At 38.1% G+C, this 14432-nt stretch overlaps 1 protein-coding gene across 1 annotated transcript in view; it reads right to left on the bottom strand.

The window, feature by feature from the left end:
• Positions 1-4042: 4042 nt before the first annotated feature.
• CFAP418 (cilia and flagella associated protein 418) overlaps positions 4043-14432 on the bottom strand; it is a 28802-nt gene continuing 18412 nt past the window's right edge. The window contains exons 6-7 of the mRNA XM_072603471.1: positions 13384-13479; positions 4043-5660 (exon numbers count right to left, since the gene is read on the bottom strand). Coding sequence (XP_072459572.1) covers positions 5501-5660; positions 13384-13479 — 256 coding nt within the window. The 3' untranslated portion in view covers positions 4043-5500. The remainder of the gene's footprint in view (positions 5661-13383; positions 13480-14432) is intronic.

Below are 14432 nucleotides of genomic sequence, written 5' to 3'. Positions count from 1 at the left end.
AAAGAACTAAAGATGAGTTGTCACTCAGAAAGCAATGGAGATGTATATGGTGGGTGACAGCAGCAACCAGTGAGGAGCTATGAAAAAACATAAGAGAAAGACATTATGGGGAGAGGGTTGAGGGGTGGAAATTTGACCATTGGAATGGAAGGTGAGCTGGTTACATGAGGGAGGACATGGACAGGTGTTTGGTGGGATGGGTAGACATGAATGTAGACCACATCATTAGAGGGAGACTCTGATCACAAATCACAGACTCATTTGATATTGATTGGAAATGGAGGATGAAAAGGGTTGACTGCCAGATGAAATTCAGGATTGTGTCCGGGGAAGGGGCAGGGAGAGAATGGGGCAGTTTTGAATTTATTCTTCCTTCTGATTTCCTTGTAACTACTCTTCGGTTCCCACACCTCAGATTCCTGTGGGGGCAATGGAAAGAGAACCGGCTCTGGACTCAAAGGACCTGGGTTCAAATCTTGTCTCTGTCACAGTGTGACCTTGGATCTCAGTTTCTCATCCATTTAATGAGGGGATTGGAGTAGATTCCCTCTGAGATCCTGGCCACATATATGATCCCATGATCCCTGTCCTGCCCTTGATCAGCCCTAGGATGAGGTGAGATGGGGAGGGATTTTTCCAGGGACTTGAAGGCTGAGGAGAAAGGCAAGTCTCCAACAGCAGTTTTAGGTAGGAAAGGGAAGCTTTGTGTCCCTTCTCTCTCTGTTCCCCTTCCCCTTCCCTAATTCTGAACCCAGAGTGAAACATAAGCATTTGAGAACGGTAATCCTCAAATTAAAGAATCTGATAAAGAACTTTAGAGTTAGAAATAAATCATTTAGGCTAATTCTCGGTTTACAGATGAAGAATTCTCAAATCAAAACATTTGATAAAGAACTTTGGAGCTAGAAGTAAATCATCTAGGCCAGTTCTCGGTTTAGAAGAAACTGAGGACCAGAGAGAAAGCCTAAACTGATTCTGCCCTCTGGTGGCAGATGTCAAGTGAAGAGGTACAATTTACAGAAGGATCTGTTCATTTCCTCTTCACATAATACATAAACTGTACTCTCCACCTCCCCTTCCCTTTTAAAACTATATTTTTATTCTTTAGATCTGATACAAGTTCACATCTCTGCAATATTCATTTCCCTTTGGTTCTTCCCCCTTGCTTACAAGTATTATTTAGTTATTTTAGGAAAATCTCAATCCTTCATCTCCACCTATCCCTACTTTTCCATTTATGAAATTAAAAAAAAAATGATCTTAATCATGATTGATAAGTGACAGATCTGCAGGAAGAGAAATTTAAAAGTTTTTTTCTTTCCATAAAATTAGACCTGCTACAGAGTCATCAACATGTCCAAAGTCTTTGAAAGATCCTTGAAATTCTTTTGCAGCTAACTCTTACCAATACTTTTTGCTCCTTTGGAATCTGCATAAAAGGTTTTCTGCTGCCTCTGCCTCCTCCTCCTCCTCCAATTAAATCTGCTTTTCCTAGAGCACCAGCATTTAACTTTTAAAAATCATTTAAAATTTTTTCATTTTCTCATTGTAACAGCATTATTTCTACTACTTTTCATGGCAAATGTACCTTATTTCAGCTATGTATATGTTGGCTAGGTTCTGTGGGCTAATGTGGGAATTTACTTTGTTTCCATAGGAAAATGTATTTTAAGCATTGAAAGGGGACTTCCCTTAGGTCACAGAGATAATCAACAGCAGAACTGGCACTAAAATCCAGGTATCCTGATTACTAATCCAATGGTTAATCTTTCTGTATAAGATTTAGTGCCTTAAAAATATTGGTGTGAAAGAATAATAGTTCCTAAAATGTCTTTATTTCCTTGATGTCTTAACTTTCATATTGGCCTTGGACAGGGCTAGCTTTCCCAATAACCATATATGCCTGTGCTCTCATGCTTTTGACCTTCTCTCCTGTCCTCCCACCTCTCTAATTTAAAAAAAATTCCTTTGTTCCACCTCTGTCCCCATATCAATAGCTTTCCTTTCAAGTTTTCTATTTACTGAAGTGAGAGCTAAATTAATAAACAAATCCATGTTAATGTGGACTTATCATAGCCTACATGGGTTATGATAAGGAGGCTAAATCCAAGCTTTCCATTATCCTCCTCCTCCTAGACTATGTACTTTTAAATGGCTTCCTGAAGAAAACGTCATCATTTTTGTTGTCAAATCTTGTGGAATGACAGGGTGAATTTCAGCCCAGGTTGAAGAAAAAGGTGGAACAGAGAAGCAAGCCAACTGGGGCCTTACTCTTGGGCAGGTGGGGGTCTTATATTCAATATTATGTAATAATATTGAATAATATAAGAATAATACTACTTTCAACTTACATGCATCTCTGTATCTCTTAGTGCCTTACACAGTTTATGTTTGTTCAGTGTTTGTTGAAATGAACCCCTGCCCCCTTACATCTTGGGCTTTGTGTCTCTGGTCAACTTCTCCATTAGTAAAGTAAGAAGGCTGGATTTGATCTCTCAGGCTTCTTTTTTCGACTCTGACTTGTATTTGCAATTTTCCAAAATCAATGAACTAGGTACCATCCTCCCTCCTATCCCCAAATCCTCCCCATACAAACTGCTTCAAATTAGCTCCTATATTATTTTTATTGTGCTGGCAGCTGGAAAGGACTTAGAAGAGTATAGATGGGAGTGAAAACAGAAAGCTTATTTTTACATCAAATACTGCTGTTGTCAGAAATATATAAAGTATCAAACAGCATTGTGTATCCATTACACATATCCCATTAACTTTGTACTCACGGAGATATAGAACTCCTAGACATATTCTCTTTGATTTTTGCAGCTCCCAAAATATGAACCTGGATTTCTTGGGAAAGTTGCAAAGGAGTTATTTCTGTCTGAAGTATGGAAAAGCTAAGAAAATAGAGGTTTTTCATTTGTTTTTTTCCCTTTCATCTAGAAACAGAATGAATAAAGTTGGCTAAATGGTCAAGGTGCCAAGACTGCTGGCCCCCAAGGGAGGTGGCCTCTTGGTCTAACACTGTGAAGTCCAGGCAAACAAGGAAGAACCACAGATATCCTGAGCAACCACAAGGAGTTAGAGGAAGGCTGGGACAAGGGATGATGGATGGGAAGCACTGGATGCTGGCTTGGCAGTTCAGCAGCAGCCAAACGCTGGTGTCCTGATAAATCTTCAGGTTGTCTCCAATTATTTCAAGGGCTGCTGGGAAGTTCTTAAAATTTAATTCACTTTAATGAAACATGCATGTTATGCATCCTTTTACAAAGGATGCCGAGGGACCAGACAGTTGTGGGCAAACCAAACAAATCATGACTGGGTGATTTCACTACAGGAATAATTTAAACCATAACACTTGGAGGCAAGTAAGCAACTGAAATGTATTGCTAGGTTTTGTGATGATTTTCCTAGTTAGAAATAATACGCAAAGATAACTTTTTCCCCCTTACTTTATGGACATCAAGGAATCTGTCATCCGGGCCACTAAAGAAGGGAAATGGGATGATCTAAATTCATACCTTGTTACCTCTGGGTGAAGTCCACTGGTATGACTGTTTAGAGCCTAGCCAACACTATCATTACAAGAGCTCCTTCTTTCATTAGTACTTGCCTCCTTTGCAAAATGAAGTGCTTTGGTATACAAATCTTTTATATATATATATATGTGTGTGTGTGTGTGTGTGTTTTATATACATGTACATATGTACATATGTATGCATATATGTATGTGCATATGTATGGTGTATGCATGGCCATGACTCCTTACTGGTACTTTTCCTAACCTGCTCTTGCTCAGGCTAGCAAGCCAGTGTAGCATAGCCCCTGGGATGCCTGAATGAGAAGTCCTGCTGAGGAGGTCCTAGCTCTGCCACTTATTCTGTGATCAGGCCCTTGATATCTCTGGGCTTAAGTTATCTCATTTGCAAAAAAATGGGGTTGGATTAGTTTTTTTTTTTAAAGAACTGATAAATACTAGAAATTTTCTAAGCAAGTTAAGTAGATATTGTGCACACCCCTGCCCCCATACAAAAGTGACTTCAAATTAATTCTTACAGCATTATCTTTATTGAATAATATAGAAAATGTGAACAAACACAAACCTTGAAATTTATTTTTGATGTCTTATTCAAGGTAGGATTAAGGTCTAAGTGCACAGAATGAGTAACTAGCTACTTTTTTTTTTTTTTGAACAAGATACATATTAGGCAAAGATAGAAAAGATTCTAAAATTCAGTAAGCATTTTGATAGAACATCTGAAAACAATTTAAAATCTATTAGTTTTATTTTCACTAAGATCTGGAGAAATTGTAATTTTCTTTTATATTGATACTAAAAATCACATTTTAATCAGACTACAACCTGTAATAAAATATCCATTTATACATAAACACTTTTTCCACATTTTAGATACAAAATAGTACAGTACTAAGAAGCTCATAAATGAGAACTCAAAACTATTTTACTGACATTGAGATATTATTCATTTGCTAAATGTCAATAATATGGTGGGTACTGAAGGCGCAGGGCAGGCATACTGGACTAGCCGAAACAGAAAAAACAAAACAAAACAATGGCATCTATATATCTTCACTGCATTTATGTATTACGTGTATATGTTTTTGATGAATAGTTATAGATTTGGTTTCCTGAAAATTCTCACACTGAAACAAGCATGTGAAAGTAAAATGACCCATCAAAAGATGTTTTTCTGATATATATATATGTATATGTAGTATGTGAAGGTGACCAGGATGAGGACAGTTATGCCCAAAATGGGTAAACCTATTTGAGAATTCTGTAAAATGCCTCCAGAGGTGAAGAGAGAACACCAACTGGGTAGGAGATCACAGTCAATCTGTGGTTTTGGCTACATCTTCTTATGATCTTTGGCAACATCAGATTGGACAGATTTGGAAAATACCAATATACATATAGTTTAGAATGAGGGACTTTTTTGTGTGCAATGGTCAACATTTCAACAATATTTACATTAGATACCACTTGTTTATATTACTAAGGAACTCAAAACTTAAAAAAAAAAACAAATGGTAAAAAATTGTTTTAATATGGAATCGGGGAAAATATATATGAGTATATTGTGTGTGTGTGTGTGTGTGTGTGTGTGTGTGTGTGTGTATGACTTTTTAATACTCAATGATGGAAGAACATCATGTAGTCTAAAAAGAGACAGAGAAGAGGGCAAACATCAGAGTCTCAAGAAATGGAGAGAGTTTAACTTGTGACTCTGCTTATAACAGGAATTAATCACATATATTAGTAAGGAGAAAAGAATGATTCTGAAGTATTGAAGCCTGATTATCTTTCCTAGCCCACTGGACTTTGGAAATTTGTAAAATTTACTCAAATAATTCCACCCTCTTTGGCTAAGAGGCACAAATGATAACAGTTGTCTTCCTTGCTTAATCATAAAATTATCCCAGAGTAAGCTCCCATAAAAGGTGACCTTTCCATAATAACTGGCTGGAAGGTGAGAAAACTTCACTTGTTATGTTTACCACAAACCCATCGAAGTTGCTGATCAGTCCGGAGGTCAGTGAGTTCTTTTACATCTCTCCAACTACACTGGCAAGCATAGGCCCGTGTCCCTTTCCGCTTTGTCATCTTTGCTTTCAACTTATTGAATTCAGGCATGTTGTTCCTATAAATAGTAAAGTAAAATAAAACAGGCAGCTTTTAACGTTATGGTCCTTTGGCACTTTCTGTATTGGTAATAATTTTAAAGATGACTTAAGGAAAAACAAGACCAAAAGAAAAAAGAAAAATTGCCCAAATGAAAGCCTCATTCCACGGTCTCCAACAAAAGCAGATTTGTTTGTTGTTCTGCTTCCTGCTCTAGGCCTTCAATGGCCTTGAGAGTGTGAGACAAATCCTCTAGTTCTCCTTGGTATTCAAAGGCTGGATATGTTGACACAATGGATAGATGAATAACTGATTTTGTTATCAGTGGGATCACAGGATACAGAAGAGGGCGCCAATGTACCTCTGCCACTGGAATGTGCAGATATGCAGAAGGACCAGTGTTCCTGGGATGGATACTGGGGAGAAGTGTGGGCCCCACAGATTTTCTTTTGGACGAATTCATCATGGGATTATTTCACAAGATAGAGCAGGTCTGGGGGTAGCTTAGGGTAAGCAGAAACTTCTACATATGAAGTTGGCATAGTACTTTTTCATATTCATCAGGCCTACTCATTTCACACACACACAGACACACACACACACACACATAGTCAGCAACTGTGATTTCAGAATGGGGAGCTCCTGGTATAGAAATTCCCTCTACTAACGTAAAGATTTCCCTGTACTGATACAAATTAGCAATTGCCTGGGACACTGAGAGGTTGACCAGTTCACTCATGCTCTTATAGCTACAAGGTGTCAGAGACAGGACTCAAACCCAGGTGTTCCTGATCCCAGAGATGAACTCTAGGCATTGTAACGTTAATGGGATTTGAAGATCTTTCCTGACAATAGGCCTCACAGTGGAACCCATTGGGGGAGGTCCTGGCTTTAGGGGGAAGCTTGCTTATAGGAAGACTCACACCTTTTGCTTATTTCTAATTAGGCACTGAGTCATGAGAGTTGCGATGCCCTGTGGCTCTGAGAAGTGCATAGATACTCTGAGGTGAGGTTTTGCTTTGGGGGCATGCTTATGAGAAGGATTTTGTGACTCCCTGATTGAGACACTGATTAGCCATATGTTTAAGAGCTCCCCAACTGCTCAGAGGTAAAGACTTGATCCAGGGATGGATGTAAAGTGTATAGTAATATTGCTTTCATTCAGGCAGTAGAGCCTGGTCTGTTAGTCTTTATTTCTCAGCTTTTATTTTCTCTGTTTGTATTTTCTCTTAAGTTTAGGGTGCTGACTTTTCCCCTGAACTAGTGAATGTAATTAAAAAAGATTGCTGACCCCTTAAACAGCTATCTTTCCTAGTAGAGTAGATCTAAGAATCTGTGCTAGCAGCCATTCTGGGTATGCCAATGTGGTTACCTTTACAGGCACTAGGACATGCAGGCTTATAAGTAGACCCTTATTTTGTCACGTGTTGGTGTGGACAAGCACACAATTTAAAAACAAGCTAGGGGTCATTTCCATGTTCTATTCTTTCATGCCTTTTCTTTAAGAGGCAAACAAAACTAACTTCAAAGTACTTCAATGTAGCTGAAAACGAATGGTTACAAAGCATCCTGTCATGTGTAAATGCCAATATGCCTGGCAACATGAAAAACTATACTAATTCTTTAGTTGCCTTGTGTATAGATATCTCAAATGAGTATGTAGTACACACTAGACCACAAGAATAGTATCTCTTTCTCTTTTAACAGCCCCAAGGTATCCAGCATAATGCTAGGTACATAGGAGGTGTTCAGTGGTAATGCAGTTATAATAAATCTTGCACCTCTCAGCATTCTGTTAACCATATGGACCAGCCCTTCCATATACTTATGACAGTACAACACCTGATGTTCATTTATGACTCTGGGGTATTATATGACCTTTAAGTGACTTTAATGGATAATTAAAAAAGATTAAATGACATTTACTTTTAGTCTTGGTGGTAAGTATATTTTATTGGATTTGAGCTTTTTAAAAAATAACAATTACTGAAATGGTATATGTTGCTTCTTATGTCAATATTTTAAAAGATTTCAGTGGGATAGCTACTCCCTCTGCTGGTATAGGTCATGTCCTTTATTAACTTAGTGGATGGTATAAAGGCTTAAAAAAATTTAATGACTAGTTGCCAACTTGCTGGTGATAAGCATCTCTTTGAGATGCATTTTGTGACTAGACCTGTAGACTCTGATAGAGCTTACTCTTAACTGGCAGAGTTTTCAAGAACTTATATAGTAAATTAATATTTAATATAAGATTAATTGTTAATATAAGATGCTTGATGAAAGATTGTGGGATAGTAAGTAAAAATAAACATAAAGCTTAACAAAAATGTCCATGAGTCAGGTTTCCTAACCTCTGGGTTGTGGGGTGAGCCTGTGTATAAACCACAGTATCATAGGACTTTAAGAGTTGGAAGGGACCTCAGCATAAGATCCCTATCTAAATCATGAATCCCATCTATAATGTCTCCAGTTGCCAGAGCCAAGATGGTGGAGTAGAAAGACACATATACTCTAGTGCTTCCCCTATAGCCCACAAAATACCTGTAAAAAATTACTTTCAACAAATTCTAGAGCAGCAGAAGCCACAGAACAACAGAGTGAAAGAGGTTTCCAGCCAACGGTAACCTGGAAGGTCGACAGGAAAGGTCTATCTTACTGGATGCTGAGTGGAGTGGAGCCCAGTCTGGCCATGCAGCACTAGGAGGAACAGGACCTGAACAGACCTCTGGGGCAAAGTGCCCAGCAGGGAGGGTCCCAGATCCCTTAACCCACAAGTGACAAGGAAAGCTCCATAGGTCAGTGTGGGAGGGCTTTCCCAGCTGGGTGAGAGTGGAACAGGGTTCCTCCAGTAATAGCCCCAGGTGATGGAAGCAGCAGCAGCAGACTGCAGGCAGCTATGGTGGCCAGGAAGCAACCTGGGTCCAATGTCCAGGCAGCTCAGCTTAAAGCCTCCAGCAGTAGGGAGCAGCTGATCTAAACCTCAGCCCTGAGTGATGGCCCTGACCCCACCCAAAGCCCCAGGGGAAATTGATTAGCTGAGTCAAATCTCAGCCTTGAACATGGTACTGGGGAGAGGAGGGGCAATAGGACCATCCTCTTGACAAAGTATTCAGAAGTCAAGTAACTGGCTGGGAAAATGCCCAAAAAAGGGAAAAAAAATAAGACCATAGAAGGTTACTTTCTTGGGAAACAAAGTGTCTCCCCCTATCCTTTTGGATCAGGAAGAACAAGGCATACTGTCAGAGGAAGTCAAGGCCTCTGCCTCCGGGGCCTCCAAAGGGAACTTAAACTGCACTCAGGCAATAGAAGAGCTTGAAAAACAAGTCAGCAACTTACTAAAGGAGAACCAAAAAAATGCTAAGGAAAATAGCAGCTTTAAAAAGAGGCTAACTCAATTGGAAAAAGAGGTCCAAAAAGCCAATGAGGAGAAAGAGGCTTTAAAAAGCAGAATTAGCCAAATGGAGGAGAAGGTTCAAAAGCTCACTGAACAAAATAGTTCTTTGAAAGAGAGAACTGAGTTCAGGGAAATGAATGACTATGAGATAAACCAAGCAGTTAAAAAACAAAACCAAAAGTTTGAAAAAACAGAAGATAATGTGAAACATCTCACTGGAAAAACAACTGACCTGGAAAATAGATTCAGGAGAGACAATTTAAAAATTATGGGACTACCTGAAAGCCATGATCAAAACAAGAGCCTAGACATTATCTTCCATGAAATTATCAAGGAAAACTGTCCTGATATTCTAGAACCAGAGAGCAAAATAAATATTGAAAAAAATCCACCAACCACCTCCTGAAAGAGATCTGAAGACAGAAACTCCTAGGAATATTGTGCCCAAATTTCAGAGTTCCCAGGTCAAGGAGAAAATACTTCAAGCAGCTAGAAAGAAAAAATTTGTGTATTGTGGAAATACAATCAGGATAACACAGGATCTGGCAGCTTCAACATTAAGGGATTGAAGGGCTTCGAATAGGATATTCCAGAAGTCAAAGGAGCTGGGATTAAAACCAAGAATCATCTACCCAGCAAAACTGAGTATAATACTTCAAGGGAATAAATGGTCATTCAATGATATAGAGGACTTTCAAGCATTCATGATGAAAAGACCAGAACTGAAGAGAAAATTTGACTTTCAAACACAAGAATCAAGAGAAGTAAGAAAATGTAAACAGGAAAAAGAAATCATAAAAGACTTTCTAAAGCTGAACTGTTTACATTCCTATATGGAAAGATAATACTTGTAACTCTTGAGACTTATCTCAGTATTTGGGTAGGTGAAGGGATTGTACACACACACACACACACTCATATAGACAGAGAGTACACGTTGAGTTGAATCAGAATAGAAGATATCCACAAAAAATAAAATAAAAAATATAATGTCTTTCATAAATGATCATCCACCCTCTTCCTAAAGACTTTTTGTGATGAGGCACAAGGGAGCTCATTCTACTTTTAGATAGTTCTAATAGTGAGAAAGTTTTTCCTTATGTTGATCTGAAAGCTGTTTTCCTGTAATGTCCATCCATTGCTCTTAAGTTTTCTTCTCCAGAAGCAAGGGAATGACATGTCCTTCTTCCAGATAACAATTCCTCAAATAACTGAACACTTCCCCCTCACTCCTGTTTGAAAATCAAGACATGGCTATTTCTAGTCCTATAACTCTCTCTTCTCCAAATTAAACATTCCCATTTTCTTTGACTAATCTCTGTATGGCATGGATTCAAATCTCCTTACTATTTTGATTACCTCACTTTGAATACACTTCAGTTTGTTTACATCCCTTCTAAAATATGGTGCCAACAACTGGAAACAATCCTTCACATAGGCTCTGACCAGGGCAGAAACACTACCTCCTCTCTTCAGGACACTGAATTCTATTAATGAAGCATTAGTTTTTGGGGCTGCCACATCACACAGCTGACTAATAATAAGACTGAATTTTGTTAGAAGCTCCCATCTTTTTCATGTGAACCGGTTTCTAGTCACATTCTGTAACATGTGTAAGTGATTAAGGTGAAGGATGTCAGGTTTATCCTTACTACATTTCTTTTTATTATTATTTTTTGATCTGCCATTTCAGCCTCTCAAAATGTACTACATATCCCTCCTAGCTTCATGCCATTCCCACATTTGATAAGCACATCGTCTGTGTCTTCATTCAAGTCACTGAGAAACATGCTGAATTGAACAGAACTTAGAACACAGCAGGGGGCATTTTACCAGAAGCCTCTTTTCAATTTAACATAAATCTATTAATTAAGATTTTTTAGGTCCAGTCAACCAGTCCCGGATGCACCCATCTATCTAGTTCACATTAACTCTGCTTTGTCTACAAGAATTCTGCCTAATGTTTTGTTGGAATTCAGACATACTATGTTCATGGTACATGTCAAATGCAGCAAACTAGTGACACTTTCTATAAAAGGAAATAAAGTTATTTTGCTATGACTTGTTTTTAATGGACAAAACTGGCTCTTAGAGATCACCTATTCCTTTTCTGGGTGCTCAGAAATCATTCCTCTAATAATCTATTCTGGAATTTTACCAGGAATTTTAGTAAAAATCACCTGTGGTCTAAAGTGTCTATTCCCCTACACTCCCATTTGAAAATCAAGACATTTGTCTGTTTCCAGTCCTACAGCCCTCTCCCATTTGCCACATTTCCTCAAAGATCACTGACAGCAGTTCAATACCCACAATTTCATGATACATTTCATGCCAACATGATGACTTGAGCTCACCAAGGACAGTTAATACTCTCTTACTATCTCCTTATCTTGGCTTTCAATTTCCTGTTCCATTTTTCTGTCTTTCCAAGTCCAAAGATTATTTTCTATGGTGAGGAAAACAAAAGCAAAATAGTAATTGAGTTCCATCTTCTCTGTCATCCATAATCATCTTTCTACCTATGTTATAAGCAGGGGTCCTCTTCCTTTTTGCTAAAAAAAGTAATTTTTATGGTCTCTAATATTTTCAAATTGGGCTTTATTTTTCCTGAGACTATTTGTACTTATATTCATACTGAATTACTTGACTTTGCTTCCACCTCTTTGTACATGTGCTTTTAAAATATGAGTTCATCAGTAAGATCCCTTTTAAGTCATTTCAGCTCTTTCTTCCTCATCAAAATCAGCAGTGATGATGTCATCAAGATTTTCTTTTGGAAAGCTTTCCATTCCTCTTGAGCCAAGTTCCTTTTTATAGCTTTAGATCATGGAACCCTCCTTACCCCTGAACTCTCTGAAATCTGTACTCCTTGTCTAGAATTCACATCAGACTAAGACCAGTATTTCCCTCCTTATCTCTCACATACACTAAGAAAACACCATTACTGCCTTCCAAGGTTCTTGTCATCTCTAGTTCAGCAACCAGTTCTTCCTTAATGGTCAGAATCAGGTCAAGGATAGCAGTACACCTTGTGGCTTCCTCCACCTTCTGAAAGATGAAATTATCAGCAGATTAAGTCAAAAATGTCTCATCTGTTTTGCTTTTAGCTGACAGAGAATTCCAGCAAATGTTTGTTCTGATAGTAAACATCCTCCCCTGTCTCCCTGCCTACTTTTACCACAATCACAATGATATATATATCCATACCAGCTTTGTGATCTGTCTCATGACTCTTAATTGCTCCACATGGTTTGGTGGCTTATCGTCCATACCCACTACCAATGCGCTCTGTTTCTTCCTCATTTGATCCTCACCAAATGCTCTATCATGCCTCTCTCCTCCCTTCATTCTGGGGACTTCCATGTTTGTGAATATTTTCTTGAGGTACAATATTCCTATATTTCCTTCCTTCTATTCAGTGTTTCTCTTGAACAAAGCATATCCTTCCATTGCCCTATTACAGTCAAGAGTTGTATCTCACCAAGTTTCAGGGATACTATTGGAGAGAAACTTTCTGTAGAATTATGTGAGGATGACACAAAGACAGTGATGACAGTGAGTCTTGGACAGAGAGAATGTCTTCCTTCTTTATTCTCATGATAATGGTGCTACATAATAGGATTGCACAAATGTGCAAAACTGGCTTTATATTTGGAATTTACATAACTGAGTATTGCTGCCCAGGTATGCAAGTTTCTATGTGCTTGCTTTTTTTTGGAATGTTTTCTAAGTGAGTCTACTGTTGTTCACAGTGCCTGGCACATAGTAGGCACTTAATAAATGTTTACTGATTGACTGATTAAAAGCCAAAAAGGTCAACGGCTACAACTTGGCAACTCATTCTTAGAAAAAAACAATCCTGCACAAACTGTAGGCTTATATTAGTTTAAAGAATTCTATTCAGGCTAAGGGAAGAAGCCATGTAGTTGGAAAAGTTTTCAATCCTCTACAATTCTGGAGGGTTTCTTATATGAAGCTTAACAGGTAGTTGGAGGGAATTCAAAAGTATGGTACACTCAATTCTTGCTATAAAGTTGTTTTTAGGATCATATGCCTGATAGATAAGACCTACTTATTTTAAAGTTCACTTGGTACTTCAGTAACTATATTCTCTAGGATGAGGACCAAGACAACATGTCATATTGTACATACCACTCTGCAGTAAACAGTGTTATAGCAAAATTCCCATGAAGAGACAAAAAGAAACTTCAATATGTCTTGTCTAGATAGACACTAAATATACTTTATTACTGAAAAGAAACTGTAAAGCAGAACAAAAAATATCAAACTATTCTGTACAAATTTTTCAAATACATTATTATTTTGAGACTTTTTTGGAACATACCTGAAAAACAGATAATCACAGGATTTATCCCACATGTAGTCATCAAAGCTTAATACACGGAAATCACAAGCTGTACACCGCAACTGGTCACATGTTCTAGTCAAAGAGATTACAGATTCATTAAAATGTTAGAGTTGGTAGGATGTGGCTCATAACTGGTCTATAGTTACATAGGAATACTTATTTAGTGGCAATAATAGATAATTTAATTGAAATGTATTTTAAGGCTTACTTAAATTTAACTTAATTTAATTTGATCTTCAAAACAATTTTGCAATGTAGAGACCTCTTACATATTACTAACTCCATTTTTCAGATGAGTAAAATATGGTTAAGTGATGTGCCCATAGTCCTAAGTACTGGAAGCTGACTTTGAACACAGATCTTTTCAGACTTCAAGTCTTACTCTGATATACCAACTACTCTGTTATTAATACTGCTCATATTATTCCTGCTGCCTATTCCTGCCTACCAGAAACAATGAACAGAACAAGTGTTCATTCAGTCTTTGTGGATTTGGAATTGTTAGAGTAAATGGATCCTGGGGTAGCCAGCTAACAGTGCCCAAGATCTTCTAGCAAGACACCTTCTAGCAAAGTACCTACCAAGGCAGTTCATTCCACTTTTGGATAGCTCTGGTTGTTAGGAAACATTTCCTCACATCAAATGTACATTCACCTTTTTTCAGGCCCTACTCAAGGTTCCTAGTTCTGCCTTCTGGGGTTAAACAGATCAAGTCAAATTCCTCTTTGAAGTGCTAGACCTTCAAATACTTGAAGTCAGCCATTATAAACCTCTTCTCTAGACCAAATACCTCCATTTCCTTAAAACAAACTTCATATGACACAGATTCCAGGCCTTTCACTACCCTAGTTTCTTTTCTCTGGACACTCTCTGGTTTTACAATCCTTTCTAAAATGTGAACTGAAAATGATATTTGAGATAAGATCTAACAGGAGGAGAGTATACTCAGACTATCACTTTCTCGTTCCTTGAAGCTATGCCTCTTTAAGTGTAGCACTGGACACCTCACTAACTTTTCCAGCTGC

Source organism: Notamacropus eugenii, chromosome 4 (genome assembly GCF_028372415.1).
Source record: "Notamacropus eugenii isolate mMacEug1 chromosome 4, mMacEug1.pri_v2, whole genome shotgun sequence".
Lineage (NCBI taxonomy): Eukaryota > Metazoa > Chordata > Mammalia > Diprotodontia > Macropodidae > Notamacropus > Notamacropus eugenii.
Note: the sequence above shows the minus strand (reverse complement) of the source record. Positions and strands in the feature narration are given on the sequence as shown.